At 35.9% G+C, this 17,403-nt stretch overlaps 1 protein-coding gene across 1 annotated transcript; it reads left to right on the top strand.

Moving 5' to 3' along the window:
- Window positions 1–4,043: 4,043 nt before the first annotated feature.
- Window positions 4,044–6,721, top strand: LOC120084544 (peroxidase 11-like). The gene is given in 5 exon segments (XM_039040340.1): window positions 4,044–4,238; window positions 5,055–5,246; window positions 5,963–6,004; window positions 6,007–6,101; window positions 6,484–6,721. Coding segments are annotated over 5 exon segments (762 nt in total).
- Window positions 6,722–17,403: the final 10,682 nt, after the last annotated feature.

Raw genomic sequence — 17,403 nt, forward strand, 5'->3', positions numbered from 1 at the left:
AAAGTGTGGTCTTTGGTGAATTTGGTAGAGGTAAGAGAGAAGACAGATCATGTAGATGATTAATAAGTGGGAGAGAAAGGGCTATCATATAGCAGGGATGTTTATCATTTAGATGAAGCTACACGATCGTGTAGGTTTTACTAAACGGTCGTTTAATAAAAGGTAGACGATCGATTAGAAAACGCGGCACGATATGCGATCGTTTAGGAAAGCTAAATGATTGTTTAGGGAAAGGCGTACAATTGCTTAGAGGCTAGTGTGTGATCGTTTAGACAATGAGATACTATCGTGTAGGCTCTCAAGCTAGGTGATCGTTTATGTTTCCACACCGATTGCGAATTTTTGATATTTTGCAAAATGAAAATCAATTTTCATTTTATTCATCGGTTACCATAACCGAATACAGTTGCTCCCCCTAACTCACGATTAAGGAGAATAATACGGCAAATTATCTCATAATTACCCAATTTAATAATAAATGAATATAATCATATTATATTTTTACCCTATAGTTTGATATCATATATCTACTAAAGTAATTTCTCCTCCACTTGATATAAATCATATTTATATCTAATTTCCTCAAAAATAATGTATCTCATACATTTAGCCAATTATATCATATATAATTAACCAGTTCAATTAGATCATATATAATTGAACTCCCTCTTGTCAATTTGAACATTTCAATCTGACCCAAATACTGATTCTTGACTTTATCCAAGCTACCTAGGGGACCTAATAGACCTGTGGCTTGAAGCTCCAATGGTCTGTGAATAGCTAACTAAACTCTTTAGCCACGAGATCCACCATCCATTAACTGTCAGAAATTCCACTAAAGATCAACAGCTGAACTCTTCTTACCACAGATATATTTCTGTGTCCATCGGATATAACCAATCATGAGTATAATGACCCTTCACATACGCTTAAAAGTACAGTTGGGCCAATTTACCGTTTTGCTCCTATAGTTACATCTCATTTCTTAAGTACCATTGATTCCTCTAATGAACAATACAACATAGTCCAACTATGTGTGAACACTTCTTGGGCCAAGAGAAAGTGTGTGGTGCCACATCGTTCAAGCCCTTGAATAAGCCTTTAAGGGAGCTATCTATCTACTTGCCCTTACCTCGAGGAAAGAGTGAATTCCATATTGTGTAGCTGAGTTCCCAGCTCCCAAATCAGACGAATCCCCAAAATGGTAGGTTTGAATCAGCGACCTGATCACTCGCACCCACATACAAATCAAAGGACCGCCCTCAGGAGTTCCCAACTCATTTAGGATTGAGGTCATGTTACCCATGGTCATCCTAGTTAAGTGAAGTCTCAGTCATGAACAATGTTATATAACGAGACGTTAACACTTCGTTGTCAGGTCTTATACAAACTCTTTGTATAGGACGCCCTCACTCGCATATCCCCTACACGAATGATCAGGATCAGACCATCTGTGACAAGTCACAACACTTGTGACCATTCAACAAAGTGGGCCACATCCATAGCATTATCAGGATAAAGTTTTGCTTCCTATATCCATATACTACAAACCATTTTGGTTATCACTCAAGACATGATCCACTTGTATGTTTCCACATACATGCTTAAGTTACATACAGATAACCAGAGATTTTATGTTTATTGGTTTGTGGTAAAGCAAATAAAACATACAACTGAGCAAGATCAAGATGTGAATTAAATATCATATATTATACAACACAAGTGTTCGTACAAACTATTCACAAACTACAGGACATGAGACTTTAGGGCATCAATCTCAACATAGAGGTGGTGTTTCCTTCGGGATTCACTAGAGGTGGTGTTTCCTTCAGGATTTACTAAAGGTGGTGCTTCCTTCAGGATTCTCTAGAGGTCGTATCTTCTTCGGGATTCACTAGAGGTGGTGCTTCCTTCGAGATTCACTAGAGGTCACTACAAGAATTTTGGGCTTTAATGTCGGTTGGAAAAAACTAAAGTGAATGTACAATGTCGGTTTCTTAAAAAATAAAAAACGGATCTTTATTGTCGATTTTAAACTGACATTAAAGATGAGGCTACAATGTCGGTTTAAAACCGATATTGTAGCTCTTTATTTATTGTTTCCCCGTCAGTTTTCACTTTTTGTTTCCCTCCTTCAATTTTTTGCTACCCACTTAAATTTGAGGGTTTGGTTATATATAAGAAAACGAAAAGAAAGAGAAAACTTCAACTCTAGCTGTACAACTCCCTTCTCCTTCGCGAGTTCTCTAACCTATGACCCTCATCGCTTTCATCTCCCTCAACTACATAAGCATCGTCGGCCACATCTACGCCGCCACCTTCATCGATCATCTGCAGGTCTTCGTTCGTCAGTTGTCAATTGTAGTAGATTTTAGTGGGTGTTTTCCTCTTTCCCTCATGAGTTCCCTCACCCACGCCTGTGTTCATATGGAACTTCTTTACTCACCTTTGCCGCTCGTACGCCTTCTACCCACACCTTCGAACGCTGTGGATTGTCAATCATCGCCTACCTCGAACAATAGGCTTTTGTTTTTCTCTCCTTCTCTCAACTTTTCACTCTTTCTCTCTTTTGAATCTCCCTCACTAACGCACAGATCTGTGGATCTATGGTTGCACCATTCTTTGAGTTGCCACCAATTCTATTGTGGGTGAGAGTTCAGTGAGTTTCTATTTGACTTTCTTGTTTACTCTTGAATACCTACTAAGATGTTGGCCTAATCTTGAACTACCTATAATGTATGAATTATAGATTTGAGGTTTAGAAGAATTTTGAGTTTGGAAGAAAACTGTTGTGTGGTATTACAAGATCGTTTCAAGTGTTTTGACATGTTCTTAAGATTTTATAAACTTTTTGGATTCTTTATTAAGGCTGGAAATTGGGTCATGACCCCTAAATATTGTGTTTGGATACACTTGATTGGAGTTGTGTCCTTTCACTGGAAAAAACGCCAGGTACCATCCAGCACCTCAGAGCTCCAACTACTGCAAGTGTTGATTTCTTTTTCTATAGATTTTTGGCTGAATATACCTTGCCTTGTATGTATTTAATGTAGCTTTGTGTGCATAGGTATTATGAACGCCTATAGTTGGAAACAACAGAAATTGGAAACCATTTCATTCTATTTCCCACAAGAATCAAGGAAAGAAACAATTCCTCCCTTTTGGTATTGACTTTGAAAGTGGAAGTATTACAGAAAATAACCCGCAACTACACCTTCATTGTAAGCAACTGACTTTACCATATATTTCTTTTGCACTGTTGAATGAATTTAAAAAAAAGCCTTGTACAATATGAATGTTTGATTAATATGAATGTTTTAAGAAGATTCAAGGCAGTTCTTTTTGTTTTCCCTCTTGTAATGTTGTTCTTTGCAGAAGCGGAGAGATGTTGAAGCACTTAACTCAATTGAACAGGTACTCTTATAATCAATTAAATCATCCACTCCCTTGGTATCTTTTATATGTTCTTGACTTTATGGTTAGTGAATTTGATCTTTACTGGCATTGTCATGAAGGAAGTGGGCGAGAGCCTGAAAGAACCTAAACCTATTGTTTTTTAAGATAAAAATTTTCAATCTAGAGAAGGAATTAACTCCCTTGAATTTGGTATGTTTGTGTGTGTGTGTGTGTGTGTGTGTGTGTGTGTGTTTGTGTCTTATTTTTCCCCTGTTGTTCTCACTTCTCTTATTTATTTTGATTTATTCGGATATTTTTCCATTTGGACTTCAAGAAGTAAACCCAGCAATGAACAGAAGGATAAACGGTTTGAGGATGGTGGGGAAAAGGTACTCTGTTATACAAATTCTTTTCTCTTCAAAATGGACGGTTTAATGGAAATATCTCCTTCCAAATGATATTTGAAATATATATATTTGGATTTTGGCTATAGTAGGAGTGTAATGCCTTCTTTGGTTTCGTATATCATTTATTTTATTTTATTCTTCAATGCAAAACAATTTCTTTAAACACCTGACATTCTTGATAATGATGAGCATGTGGATAATTGTTTGGGCTATTCAACTCTTCATAATCGCTCGTTCATAATGCTTTATGTTTTCTTTGTTGTGGGCCAAAACTTGTTTGAAACAGGGGAGCCCCAATTGACATTGGATTATTATGCCAAAACTTGTCCCAATGTGTTGCAGGTTGTGAGGAAAGAAATGGAGTGTGCTATGCTTTCTGAACCACGCAATGCAGCTTTTGTTGTCCGATTGCACTTTCATGACTGCTTTGTTCAGGTTCATTTCATCCTTCAATTCACCTTTTGTTTTGGTACCTCTCTTTATTATACTGAAATTGTCTTGCTTCTTTAAATCAAAGCTTGCATTTCAAGTTTGTGGCCTCACTCTTGATTTTATTTTTTAGTGAAACTTAGCTTTCGTGAAGCTGGGCTTATTTGATAACGTTCTTGTTTTGGATTTTCGGAGTCTTAGCTCTTGTTTGTTTGTTGTTTTCTTTTTCTTTTGAAAAAGAGAACAAAAATATGTAAGGTAATTGTTTGTTTGTTATAATACTTTTTGTAAATTTAGTCTCTAAATTTTGAAGTTTGTGTCTATTTGGTCGCTAAACTCTTAAAGTGATTATAAGTTCCTAAAATTTTAATTTGTTCTTAACAAGTCCTAATCCTTCAATTTTGTGTCTTATAGGTCCTTGATAAATTCAAAATATTTTAAAAAACTAATTGATCTATTAGATATAAGTTTGAATATGATATCTTATGAAACTTTGAATTTTCAATTTTGAGTTTAGTATATTTGTGATTTTAAAAGATTCCAATGCTCCAAGATGAAATATATAATTTTGAAAGTTTAGGAATCAAATAGACACAAATCTTCAAGCTTAGGAGTAATGAAGTCTGAAACTAGAATTCTGTGACTTTTTCCCTCTCAAAACTTGGCTTGAATTTTGAAAAATTTTGTGAAAAAGTGGATCATGAAACAAAGAAGCTCATAGGTGGATGTGTTGATTTTTATCTTGTTTTTATCTTATCCAATTGAAAATATAGGCATGATATGCATGTGAACCAAACTCACAATTGTTAGGATTTGAATTAGGGGTGCGACGGGTCGGTTTTTCTGGATGACACTATAACATTACAGGGAGAGAAAAAGGCTTCCATCAACATACACTCCCTCAAAGGCTTTAGAATCATTGATAGGATTAAGAACAACCTTGAAACAAAATGCCCTGGAATTGTTTCTTGTGCAGATATACTCACTATTGTAGCCAGGGATGCAGTGATTCTGGTAATTATTAACCTAAAAATTAAGCTTTCAATTTCATCTCTTGTTTTTTGTTTTCTGAACTTTATGTTTGTTCTCCCAAATCCGTTAATATGATTTTCACATTTCTTAAAGAAACACTTGAATTCTTAGTCAAGTTCTAAGAACAAAAACAAAGAAAGTGGATAAAAGGACAAAGAAACTTATTTGTGAAAATAGTGCTTCTAAGCTTAATCTTCAAAAAAAAAAAAATAAAAAAAAAAAAAAAAAAAAAAAAAAAAAAAAAAAAAAAAAAAAAAACTAGACCTCATTTGGTAACATCTTGTTTTTTATTTTTTTTTGAAAATTTAGCTTATATTCTCTCATTTTTCTTACCCTAGTTTGCATTTTTCTTCAGTACAAGAGTTGAATTCTTAGCCAAATTCTACAAACAAAAACAAGGTTTATAAAAACTACTTTTTTAGTTTTTCAAAATTTGGGCTTAATTTTTAAAAAATATGGGTAAAAAGTAGATGACAAAACGAGAACCTAGAGGTGAAATGGGTGTCTTAGGCTTAATTTTAAAAAAAATTAAAAATAAAAAACCAAATAGTTACCAACCAAGGCCTAAATGGTTATTAAACGAGGAGGGGATTTATGGAAACATATCATTGTTCTTACTTCTTAAAAATTATATTCTAGATCTAAAATCATTGATGAGTATCAAAAATGCATAATGATGGAATTGTTTTGCTTTGCAGGTGGGTGGCCCTTACTGGGATGTTCCTCTTGGAAGAAAAGGATTTCCACAACTGCAAGTTATTGAACTTGCAACTCAAATTTTCCCTCTACCAATGAGGGACTTCTCATTGGCACAGAAATCTTAGCAATTTGGATTGGGTAGTTGTTAGTCTAGCATACTGGAAAAATAATAAGTGTTATCTCCTAGACTGTGTGCTGAAATATTGTTTGGTTTGAAGAGTGACGCAAGTAGAGGAGCGAAAAAGAACAATTCAAGTAGCTGAGGTAACCTTCTGTGCCAAAATTTCAAGTAATTAAAATTTCTTTTGTCATGCTTGAAGCTGGGGTCTGTTAACTTGTTTTTTTAATGAAAGTGCACATGAGCTCCTATATTTAAAAAATTATGTTGTACTATATTGCTTCTTTGCTTTTGATCCTTTTCTTTGGTCATGCTGGTATCTACTTTCCTGTGATCCTGTCAAAGTTAATTAAATTATTATCATGTGGTGAAATGAAAATTATGTTGCTTGTAAATTTATAGGAAGCAGGTGGATGGGGATGGTCAACCGTTGTTGCAGCAGCGACAACAACAGCAACAGATGGTTCCATTACAAGATACTTACATGCAGAGCAGAGCTGAAGCTCTTCAAAATGTTGAATCTACCATTCATGAATTGAGCAATATCTTCAACCAGCTGGCAACTCTGGTTTCTGAACAAGGAGAGATTGCTATCAGATTCTACCCTTATGCACCTATTTCAGAATTGCTGATAATATAATTACTTTTCTGTTACAAACAAAGCATGAAAGGTATATGGTTACAGTATGTCCATTACATTCAGGTTGACCTTGAACCTTAAATAGTTTAATGTGCTACACAAGATTGAATGGGTCTAAATATAGCCTTCATTAAAACTGGATAAATAGTTAATCTGTCATAGCTTCTAGATGTATTGGGTTTATTTGCCATATATCTTTTCAGAAACGTATGATTCGATAGTTGTTGTGATTGTGAAACTTGGTTCCATCTTATTGTCTAATTGTCTCCCTTCACTAAATGTGTGGAAGGAATAATGGCTTGCACACAAAAGGGCTATTGTTGATCGAGAGCGCCATGTTGCACCAAAAAAGGAGGTTTGTGTTTCTATTGTTTTGTTCTAAGTAGAAGCTTTCATGAACATTGAGGCATATTATTATTCTTATGCTTTTTATTTGAATAGCTTATGGCTGTAGTTGTTACCTATTAATGAAAAATAAGTTTTTAAATGTGCCATGTGTAATACAACTTGGACCGGAACTTTCTAAAAGATGAGGATGATATTCCAACTGTTGTATCATTATTGAGACGAACTTTTGATAGGACGAAGAGATTGCCAAGCATGAACTAATATTATGAATTTCTTATATATGAACGACTGGAATCTGTATATACAACTTATCTTCTCTGTCATTGAACATTCATTAATTCCTTTTAAGTCCTGTTGTTCAAAGATTTGGTATTGTGTGCCTTTTCAAATATAAGTTATTTATTTGCATTATGTGCATAAGTTCTTGCTGCATTGCTTTTAAGAAAAGATTGGTCATGGGGATGGCTTGCTATACTTTAAATTAAAGTTTCTTGTGGGACCACAGTTTTGTTTAGTCATTTACAGATTCATTTCCTTGTCGCTTCTAATCCTTAGTTAATATGGTTGCCTTGGACTTATTTAATTCTTAGACCCAAGATTCTTCTTTTATATTTATGCACTGATATAAAAAGTTGAAATCTCAGATATCCAAGGAAGCAAAGGAAGGGAAGGAAGGTACTTTTCTTTTGCTTATCTACTTAAAAGACACTATTGACTGTTTATTATTTACTACTAAAATGTTAACATCCCCTAATTTTCTGTTGCTTATCTACTTAAAAGACACTATTGACTTTATTATATTTACTACTAAAATGTTAACATCCCCTTGCTATTTATTTTCGTAGTCAAAGAAATGGAATCAACAAAAGATACTAAAAGCATTGATAAGCTTGAAAAAAGAGCAACACGATGTCAACCAGGCAGACCGACATAGATAAAAAGGAAAAGATGACAAAGGGGACAAAGGGAATACATCCGAGGGAAGGGGTAATACAAGTAGTACAAAACTTGAAAGCAAGGATGCAGAAGAAAGAGGCAAGGAAGCTCAAAATGTTGAGAAACCAGATGAAGAAGTAGCTGGTGGTACACAGTAAACTCATAATGTTTGTAAAATCATAATCTTTGTATTACTTGTAATTTGTGTTTTCAAGGCCTGAATTATTATACGCCTTTTAAATTATAATTCTATAGTAGATTTGCGGATTAAATGTAATAGATTTACAATCCATACATGAATAATATGTCATAGTCATAGCATTCGATGATGATGTGTCATGTTATACTTTTTTACCGAAAAAATGGATTTGGTAAGGGAACTTTAAAAAACGGACAATAATTGGTAAAACGGACAGATTCGAGCTTCAATGTCGATTAAGAATTAAAAAAAAAAAAAAAAAGGCTTTAATGTCTGTTGTAACCGACATTAAAGACTTTTAATGTCGGTTGCAACCCACAGGCTTTAATCACTAAAGACCTTTAATGTCGGTTGCAACCGATATTAAACACCTTCAATGTCGGTTGCAACCGACATTGAAGGCTGTGTTATTAGTGTTATTGAAGCCCTTATTAAAGACAACTGACATTAAAGGGCTTTAATAACACTATCTTTAATGTCGGTTGCCAACCGACATTAAAGCCCGAATTTCTTCTAATGGGTCGTATCTCCTTCAGGATTCACTAGAGGTTGTGAGTACTCTTAACTATGGTAGGATGAGTTCAAATATTTATTTATGCTCCATGAAAACTAGAGATTTATGTACGTCCACTAGAAGTCATCATCTAGAGGACATAGATGTCTAGCCTGACCCTAGTAGTGAAGTTAGTAACTGAGTATTTTATACTCATCATTTCTTATGTTATGTTTCTCAAGTAAGAGCAAGGACGCACCGACGAGTGACAGAAGGAATTTGTGACCGTGCCATTGGGACCAAAGAAATGCTTTCGCTCATATTTTTATGTTTTAGTGTTTTAAATTCGAGTCTTGATGTGAGAATTTAGGGTTTCATGGTTGCTTTTTTTTATTTATTAAACTTTATGAAATTTATTTTGAAATATTTTCAGTTATTTAGATGTTACAAAAGTATTTAAGTAAATAAATACGATGATTTAGTTAAAAGTTTATGAGAGAGTCGCTTTGAGATTTATGCGTGTATGAAATAACGACCTAGTATAAGTCCTAGAAAGTCGAGGTGTTACATAAAGGTTTAGCTCAAAGCTCCACAACTTTTATCATTCTTTTTGGCCAATTGTTCTTAAAAGAGCCAATGAGAGAAAGATATATTCAGTATTGGTTGGTGTGTTTTGTCGTGATTTGAGAAAAAGCAACACTAGGTATTATACTAAATTTTAGATCTAGATAATTAATATATAATTAATGATTTTTATTTAACATTTCTCAAATAAACACAAAAAGAACGTTTTTTCTCTAATTTATTATTTCTTTTTAACTTTTAACTTTCTTATACATAACTTAAAACCCATTTAAACAAATATTAAAAATGTAACCACATAAAATTTCCTGGATCTGTAAGTTCTAGTTGTCCCCCAAGACCAAATCTTTATCTAACACATTAGCTTATAAAAATTTATTTAAAACCTATTCTCACCATTAGCTTCCTGTCTAATGGTTGATTTCATGGTATTTACATCCCGAATGTGATATATAATATATATATATTTGATGAATTAATTTTCTAACTTATCGTATTGAAATATTTCTCTTTTTTTTTTTTTTTTCTTTTTTTTCTTTTTCTTTTTCTTTTCTTTTTCTTTTTTTTTTCTTTTTTTTTTTTTTTTTTTGGTAATAGAGAATCTATGTTGAATTTGTTGTAGAGGAAGGATGAGTTTGTAAAAGAAGATAGGAGAAGGAGATATAGGGAACATTTTCTGTTCCAATAACAGATTTCGTTAAATCAATTACCATTTACTAAAAGTTGAGGACTTCTCATTTGATTATAAAAAAACTAAGACTTATCTTACCCTTTCATATTTATAGTTATATATTTTACAGTTGGGATAATCTTTCAAGTTGGGATAGTTTTTCTAACGACACTTTTGAATTGTTTTGAAAATTAGTGGGAAATAGTTAGTTTAAAGTCACACACATATATATAATCAGATAGTTGCAATGCATAGTACTTTTAACCTTTAAAGCTAAGAATAAAGTATATAGTAAAATCTATATGCTGTTGCCGATGGACTTTTATATAAGTGATATAGTCTATCACTATAATAGACTTCGGGAGTCGCAACTATATTTTGCTATGTTTATAAATTCTTTTACATTGTACATATCTGCTAATAGTTTAGACTTGATTGCTATAGCTACAACTATTGAGGGTGTTCAAAAACTCGATGACCAAAAAAAATCCATAAAGCCAACCCAACTACTTTAGACTTGTACTATTTTATTCTCCAAAAGCTCCTAAAAATAATTTTTTTAGCACTTTGGGAAGAAAATTTTTGATAAATAAATTGAAATTGAGTTTTATTATTAATTCAATATATGAAAATAATTAAATCAAAATTTTACATTGTTGAACGATAAATTTTTGGACCAATCACAAACTGACATGTCATTAATTAGATTAATGATGAAATTTCAAATCATCAAATTTGGGACCAACTAGGAGGTGACATGTGTTCCAGATTGAAATTGAAGACAAAATTTGATGACGCCACGTGGTTTTATCATGACCGTTGAATCAGATAAGATTAATTTGACCTAATTTGATATTATTATTTGAGTTAAAAGTCCAATTGAGCCCAAAAACAGGCTTAATTTGACCCAATTGTCAAATAAGGTCCAAATCCAATTAGTTGGGCCCAATGAGCTAGGTCCATGGACTAACCAAGCCTAAGCCCACAAAGCCCACTTGAGAACTCTATAAATAGAGAGTCTTTCCTCATTTGTGGAGGTCAACAATTCTATACTCCAGAGAGCTTATGAGAAATTCTCTACAATCAGACTGAAGTCCTTCGAAGATACAAGCATTCTGAAGACTGAAGTCTTTTGAAGATGTAAGCATTCTAAAGACTGAAGTCCTTTGAAGATACAAGTAATTCTACATTCAGAGAGCCCATAAAGAATTCATCAACAAGCATAAGACTCCGAAGACTCTTGAAGTTGCACTCCTAGAACACAGAAGACCCTTGTGAAGGAAATCGGAAGCGAGATTTCCATGAGCAGTGGAACAAGACTATTCCAAATTACAATCATGAACGAACATATATTTCCAGTCGACTTCAAAACAAACGGTTACGCAATTCATATACAGAAAATGTAGCATGAGAATTTCAAATGTACAAAGGAAAAAATTGTACGAACAAATGCAGCAACGTCTCTACGCTCCGATGCGCACGGCCGCTCGAACAACAGCAACCTCGAACACCCAATCTGCACGACCGCAACACAGCATGAACACTTCGCACTCGTCCTCAACAATCTCCTCTGCAATAGCGAACGGCCTCCACAGCACCACGAACGGCCTCCAGAAAACCTCGACGGTGTCGAGTTGAGTCTGACACCACCAACAAGGCGACCTGATATTCTCGGTATGAGAATCCAAAGGGTGGGCTCTGTTCAGACTTAGTATGAGGCAGACGAAGGAGGAAACACCGATCGCATACACGACTCGGCAAGTGGGAGATGGCGGAGACCTATCATATAGGTCAATGCCCAATCGTTTAGATAAAGCTATGTGATCGTTTAGCTCGGTCTGTCACGTACAGACTCTACATGATCATTTACCTTGGGCTAGCGATCGTCTAGCAAAGCTAGGCGATCGTTTAGTAAATATTGCATGATTGTTTAGCTCGCACTTGCACGATCGTTTAGTAAATCTGAATTTACTTGACGACTTCGTGAGTTTCTTTTTCACGAGAGAAAACTTAAAAACCTTTTCAAATATTTGTCAAACTTCTTTTCAAAATAGGAAACCAATTTCTTTTTAAACTCACAGTTACCATGATCCAATAACCACCCACTACTTTGGTTATTTAAAAGAAAAAGAATTAATTATCCAATAATTAATATTATTATAAATATAAATGATAACCAACTTATCAAACTATATTTATAACTTATAAATTTAATATTTTATCTCATGAAATATATAAACCATAGTTCTTTTTCTATTCCATGGTACTTAATGTAAATCTCATTTACTTCAATCCTCCATTAGATGTATCTTATACATCATACATTATATCATATATAATCAAAATACCTCTTGTCAATTTGAACATTTCAAATCAACACCAAGAACTGATCCTCAACTGTATCCAAGCTACCAAGGGGACCTCATGAACCTGTAGCTCCGAAGCTCCAACGGTAGGTGAATAACTGACTAAACTCTTTAGTCACGGGATCCACCATCCGTTAATTTCCGAGCACTCCACTAAAGACCGACAGCTGAACTCTCCTTACTACAGATATATTATGTGTCCATCTTAACCAATGAGCAGTGCGACAACCCTTCACAGATCGCTCGTAAGTACAGCTGGGCCAATAACTGTTATGCCCCTATAGTTACATCTGTCTCCTTAAGTACCACTGATCCCTCTAATGAACATAAGTCATAGTCCTACTATGACTGAGTCTTCTCTTCCAAAGAGAAGTTGTGACCACTATGTTCAAGCCTCGGAATCAGCCCTTAAGGAGCAGTCTCTCTACTTACCCCTGCTTCGGGAAAAGAGTGAATTCATCTTGTGGATTGAATTCCCAGCTCCTAGATCAGACAAGTCCCTAAAAAGGTAGGCATGTTGAGTTGGCAATACTGGCCACTCTCACCCACACTAATCAAAGGACTGCCCTCAAAGGCAGGAGTTCCCTAAACACTCAGGATTGAGGTCATGTCACCTATGGTCGTTTAGGTGAGATGCAAGTCTCTAGTATCAACGACATTATATACAGAGTCTAGTCATCTCGTAGTCCAGGTCTATACAAACTCTTTGTATAGGACACCCCCGCTCCACGACTCCACATGAATGGTTAGGATCTACCATTTTTAGTAGTTTACAACATTTGCAAACCCTACAAAGCGGGCCATATCCGTAGTGTCACCAGGATCAGGTATCCCACCTTAATCCTTATACTACATACCTATTTAGGTTATCACTTAAGGCATAATCCACTTGCATATCACATATAAATGCTTAAGTTCACATAAGATAACCAATGAGCTATGTTTATTGGATATGAGTAAATGACAGAATTAAATAACACTTATTTTATTCATTGAATAATGTGTATCTTTATAAAACAACGAGACTTAAGGAGAATTAGGACATCAATCCCAACACCTTGAAGACACAAACACTTTTTCAAGACTTCTACTTCAAAAAAGTTCGGTGTTTTTCTTCTTCAAGTCACGCACATCCACTCAATTGAGAGAGAATCAGAGGATCAAGTATTAGAGATCGAATCATATTGCATCAAATCAACATCAACACCAACTCAAGTTCAACTCCATGAAACAAGTTTCTCCAGAAGCCTCGTGCGAATACTAATCCTCCAAAAAGATCAACAAGCCCAAAGGTCGACCGTCCAAGAAGATCAATAAACCCAAAGGCCGATCGTTCAAGAAGATCATCAAGCCCAAAGGTTGATCATCCAATAAGATTAACAAGCCCAAAGGCCGATCACTCAAGAAGATCAACAAACCCAAAGGTCGATCACTCAAGAAGATCAACAAGCCCAAAGGTCGATCGTTCAAGAAGATCAACCAACTTAAAGATTATAATTTATTTTGAAAGCATCAAAATACTAACCAAATTAAAGATTATAATTTATTTTGAAAGCATCAAAATACTATGTATTAGAGATTGTACTCACTTTCCACAAAATTAATACAAATACAAAGTTCAAGTTCCACGAAATAAATTTCTTTTGAAATCTCGTGCAAAAAAATTGGCATGCCTAGTAGGACGTCTCTACCTCTCATCTCTTTCTCGTCATCCAACTCAACAAATCTACAAATGGAACCAAAGATAGCTCCATCCAAAGCTACCGTCACAAGCAACACTTACATAAGCTCTGTCATCACGGGGGAAATCTAGGACCAGCTAATGGAATCTCCTAAAGGCAGGATCGTCATCAGAGAAAATCCCTTGTTCGACAACTATACTTCTGCTACTGATCTATCAGAGAAAGAATCACATTTTGATGTAGTGTCTGTCATGATGACTGGCGTAACAACTGGGTCGACTATGGCAGAGATGAAAATAAAGATAAATCTCCTTATGAAAGCGCTAGAAGAGCGAGATCATGAAATCGTTGCTTTAAGAGATGAAATACAGGCTCGAGAAAGGAAATACTGTTTTGTAGGAAGGCCAGCCGCAACAATCTACCTCTGTTGCCACCCTATCAATTCAATAGCTGCAGGATATGATTGCAAACTCCATAAGGGCTTAGTACAGAAGACCATCACAATCCTCTTTTATGTACTGTAAGTCATACACCAAGAGAATCGACAACTTGAGAATGCCAGCTGGGTATCAACCTCCAAAGTTCCAACAGTTCGAGGAAAGGGCAATCCAAAACAACATGTTGCACACTTCATTGAAACCTGCGAAAATGCAGGAACTAGAGAAGATAGCTAGTCAAACGGTTCATCCGTACCTTAAAAGGAAATGCTTTCGATTGGTTTACTGATTTAGAGTCAGAAGTGATTGACAGTGGGAACAACGACGAAAAGATTTATAGTCGTGTCCCTTCACGCATGAAGATGAAATTTTTTGTTGACATAAGTACAGAAGATTCCTTGATAGTGAATTCAAAACTCATCATTTGACGAATCCTATAAATGAAGAGGATGATCAAAACCATGATGAAATAAGAGCTTCTGAAGATTAAATGAAAAAGCTCCTCATCACAAGAGCCTAAACTGCATGATGCTCCTGGCCCCCATGAGGTGAACCCCCAAAAAAAAAATATTTTTACGAACTACGTTACGACTTGATCCCTGTCATTATAAAGGGTACGTAGGCAATTTAAAAGATATTTAAGTTCAGTCGCGCATTAAAAAAAACATTCTTTTTTAACTACATTATGACTTGATCTTTATCATTATGAAGGGTACGTAAGTAGCTTGAAAGATTTAAGTTCAGTCCAGTTTTTAAAAAGAAAAAAAACTTGAACTACGTCATGATTTGATCCCTTTCTTTAATGGTACGAAGTCAACTTAAAGAATTTCCATCAAAAAGGGTACCACAACCACCAAAGTATGATACTACAAGATTGATGTTGATCATCCCTGTTAAAGAATGACACTCCAGATTGAAGATGTTCATCCCTATTGGGAGAAACACAACGGATTGAAGATGTTCATCCCTCGTAAAGAGCTAACACGGTAAATTAAAAGCACACACTTGGAATGGCACTTCGCTTCATCTTTGAAGTCAAGTTTGGATCTTTCGTTTCTTCCTCTTCGAAGTTCAAGTTTGGTGCAACTTCCCTACTTCCCCCAAAAGATATTATTCTCTACAGCTTCGCTCCTTCTCTAAAAGTTGTTGCAATTCTACCTCCTCTACAAAGATGTTGGCACTGCTGTTTCTTCATCTCCAAGTTCAAGGATCAGAATGCTGCTTTGATGGTTGCACCATTGCTTCTCCATCTCTGAATTTGATGGTCGCGCTGCTGCTTCCCTGTTAACAAGTTCTAGGGTTGCACTATTTCTTCTACAACTCTAACTTTAGGGTCATTTGATGCCTCTCCATCTCCAAATTCGATGTTGCATTGTTTGCTTCTCCGTCTCCAAGTCCAAGGGTTAGATTTCATGCCCTCCATCTTCAAGTTCAGAGGTCTCGTCGATGTTCTCTCCATTTTCAGTTTGGAAGCTTCGTTGATTTCCCTCCATCTTCAAGTTTAGAGGCTTCTTCAATGCCCATCTACAAATTCAAAGGCTTCGTTGATGCTCCTCCATTTTAAGTTTAGTGGCTTTCATCGATGCTTCTCTATCTTCAAGTTCAAAGGTTTTAGCGATGCTCCATCTTTCATGGCTCAAGTTTGGAGGCTTTGCAATGCCATCTTCATACTCAAAGTCGCAAAAGTCAAGCCTACTGCAAAGATTCGTCGAACTCAAATGCAGAGCATTCACCGATGTTTCATCAAACTCAAATGGGAGAATATGTCGATGCTCTGTCAAACTCAAACGCAAAGGTCTCGTCGATGCTTCTCCATTTTTAAGTTCAGAAGCTCCAGTCAATGCTTCTCCATCTTCAGTTCAAGATCGTGTGCATGGCTCCGCTTCCATCTTCAAGTTCAAGATCAGTGTACATGGCCGCTTCCATCTTCAAGTTCAAGATCGGTGTGCATGGCTCCGCTTCCATCTTCAAGTTCAAGATCAGTGTGCATGGCTCCACTTCCATCTTCAAGTTTAAGATCAGTGTGCATGGCTCAGCTCCATCTTCAAGTTCAAGTTCAGTGTGTGTGGCTCCCGCTCCATCTTTAAGTTCAAGGTCAATGTGCACGACTCCGCTCCATCTTCAAGTTCATGGTCGGTGTACATGGCTCGGCTCCATCTTCAATGTCTCTGTCTACAAAGTTTGAAGGGGCTTGTTTCATCTCCAAAGTTTGGCATGGCTCCACTTCATCTCCAAATTCTGGCGTGGCTCATTTTATCCCTCAAAGTCTAGCGTGGCTTCGCTTCATCTTCACAAGTCTGGAGTGGCTTCGTTTCATCTTCACAAGTCTAGAGTGGCTTCGTTTCATCTTCACAAGTCTGGAGTGGCTTCGCTTCATCTTCACAAGTCTGAAGTGGCTTCGCTTCATCTTCACAAGTCTGGCAGTCTGGCGTGGCTTTACTCATCTCCACAAGCCTGGCGCGGCTTTGCTTCATCTCCACAAGCCTGGAGCGGCTTCGTTTCATCTCCAAAAGCCTAGAGCGGATTCGCTTCATCTCCACAAGTTAAGTGCGGCTTCGCTTCATCTCCAAAAGTCGAGTGCGGCTTCGCTTCATCTCCAAAAGTCGAGTGCGGCTTCGCTTCATCTCCAAAAGTCGAGTGCGGCTTCACTTCATCCCCAAAAGTCAAGTGCGGCTTCGCTTCATCTCCAAAATTCAAGTGCAGATTTGCTTGAAAGAAAAAAATGAAGTTAAAAAAAACGAAACAGAAAAAATCAAAAGAAAAAAAAAGAAAAAGAAAAAAAAGAAAGGAAAAAAAAGAAGTAAAATTGAAAGGAAAAAAAAGAAAAAAATGGTGGAAAAAAAAGAAAGAAAGAAAAGATTTAAAAAAAAAAAAGAGAGAGAGAGAAAGAAAATGTTAGAAGAAGAGGAGGGGATAAAGATAATGGAGGGGTTTATGGTCCTATTTATAGAGGTTCCTAGGTTTGAAAA

The sequence above is a fragment of the Benincasa hispida genome, chromosome 9 (genome assembly GCF_009727055.1).
Source record: "Benincasa hispida cultivar B227 chromosome 9, ASM972705v1, whole genome shotgun sequence".
Taxonomy (NCBI): domain Eukaryota; kingdom Viridiplantae; phylum Streptophyta; class Magnoliopsida; order Cucurbitales; family Cucurbitaceae; genus Benincasa; species Benincasa hispida.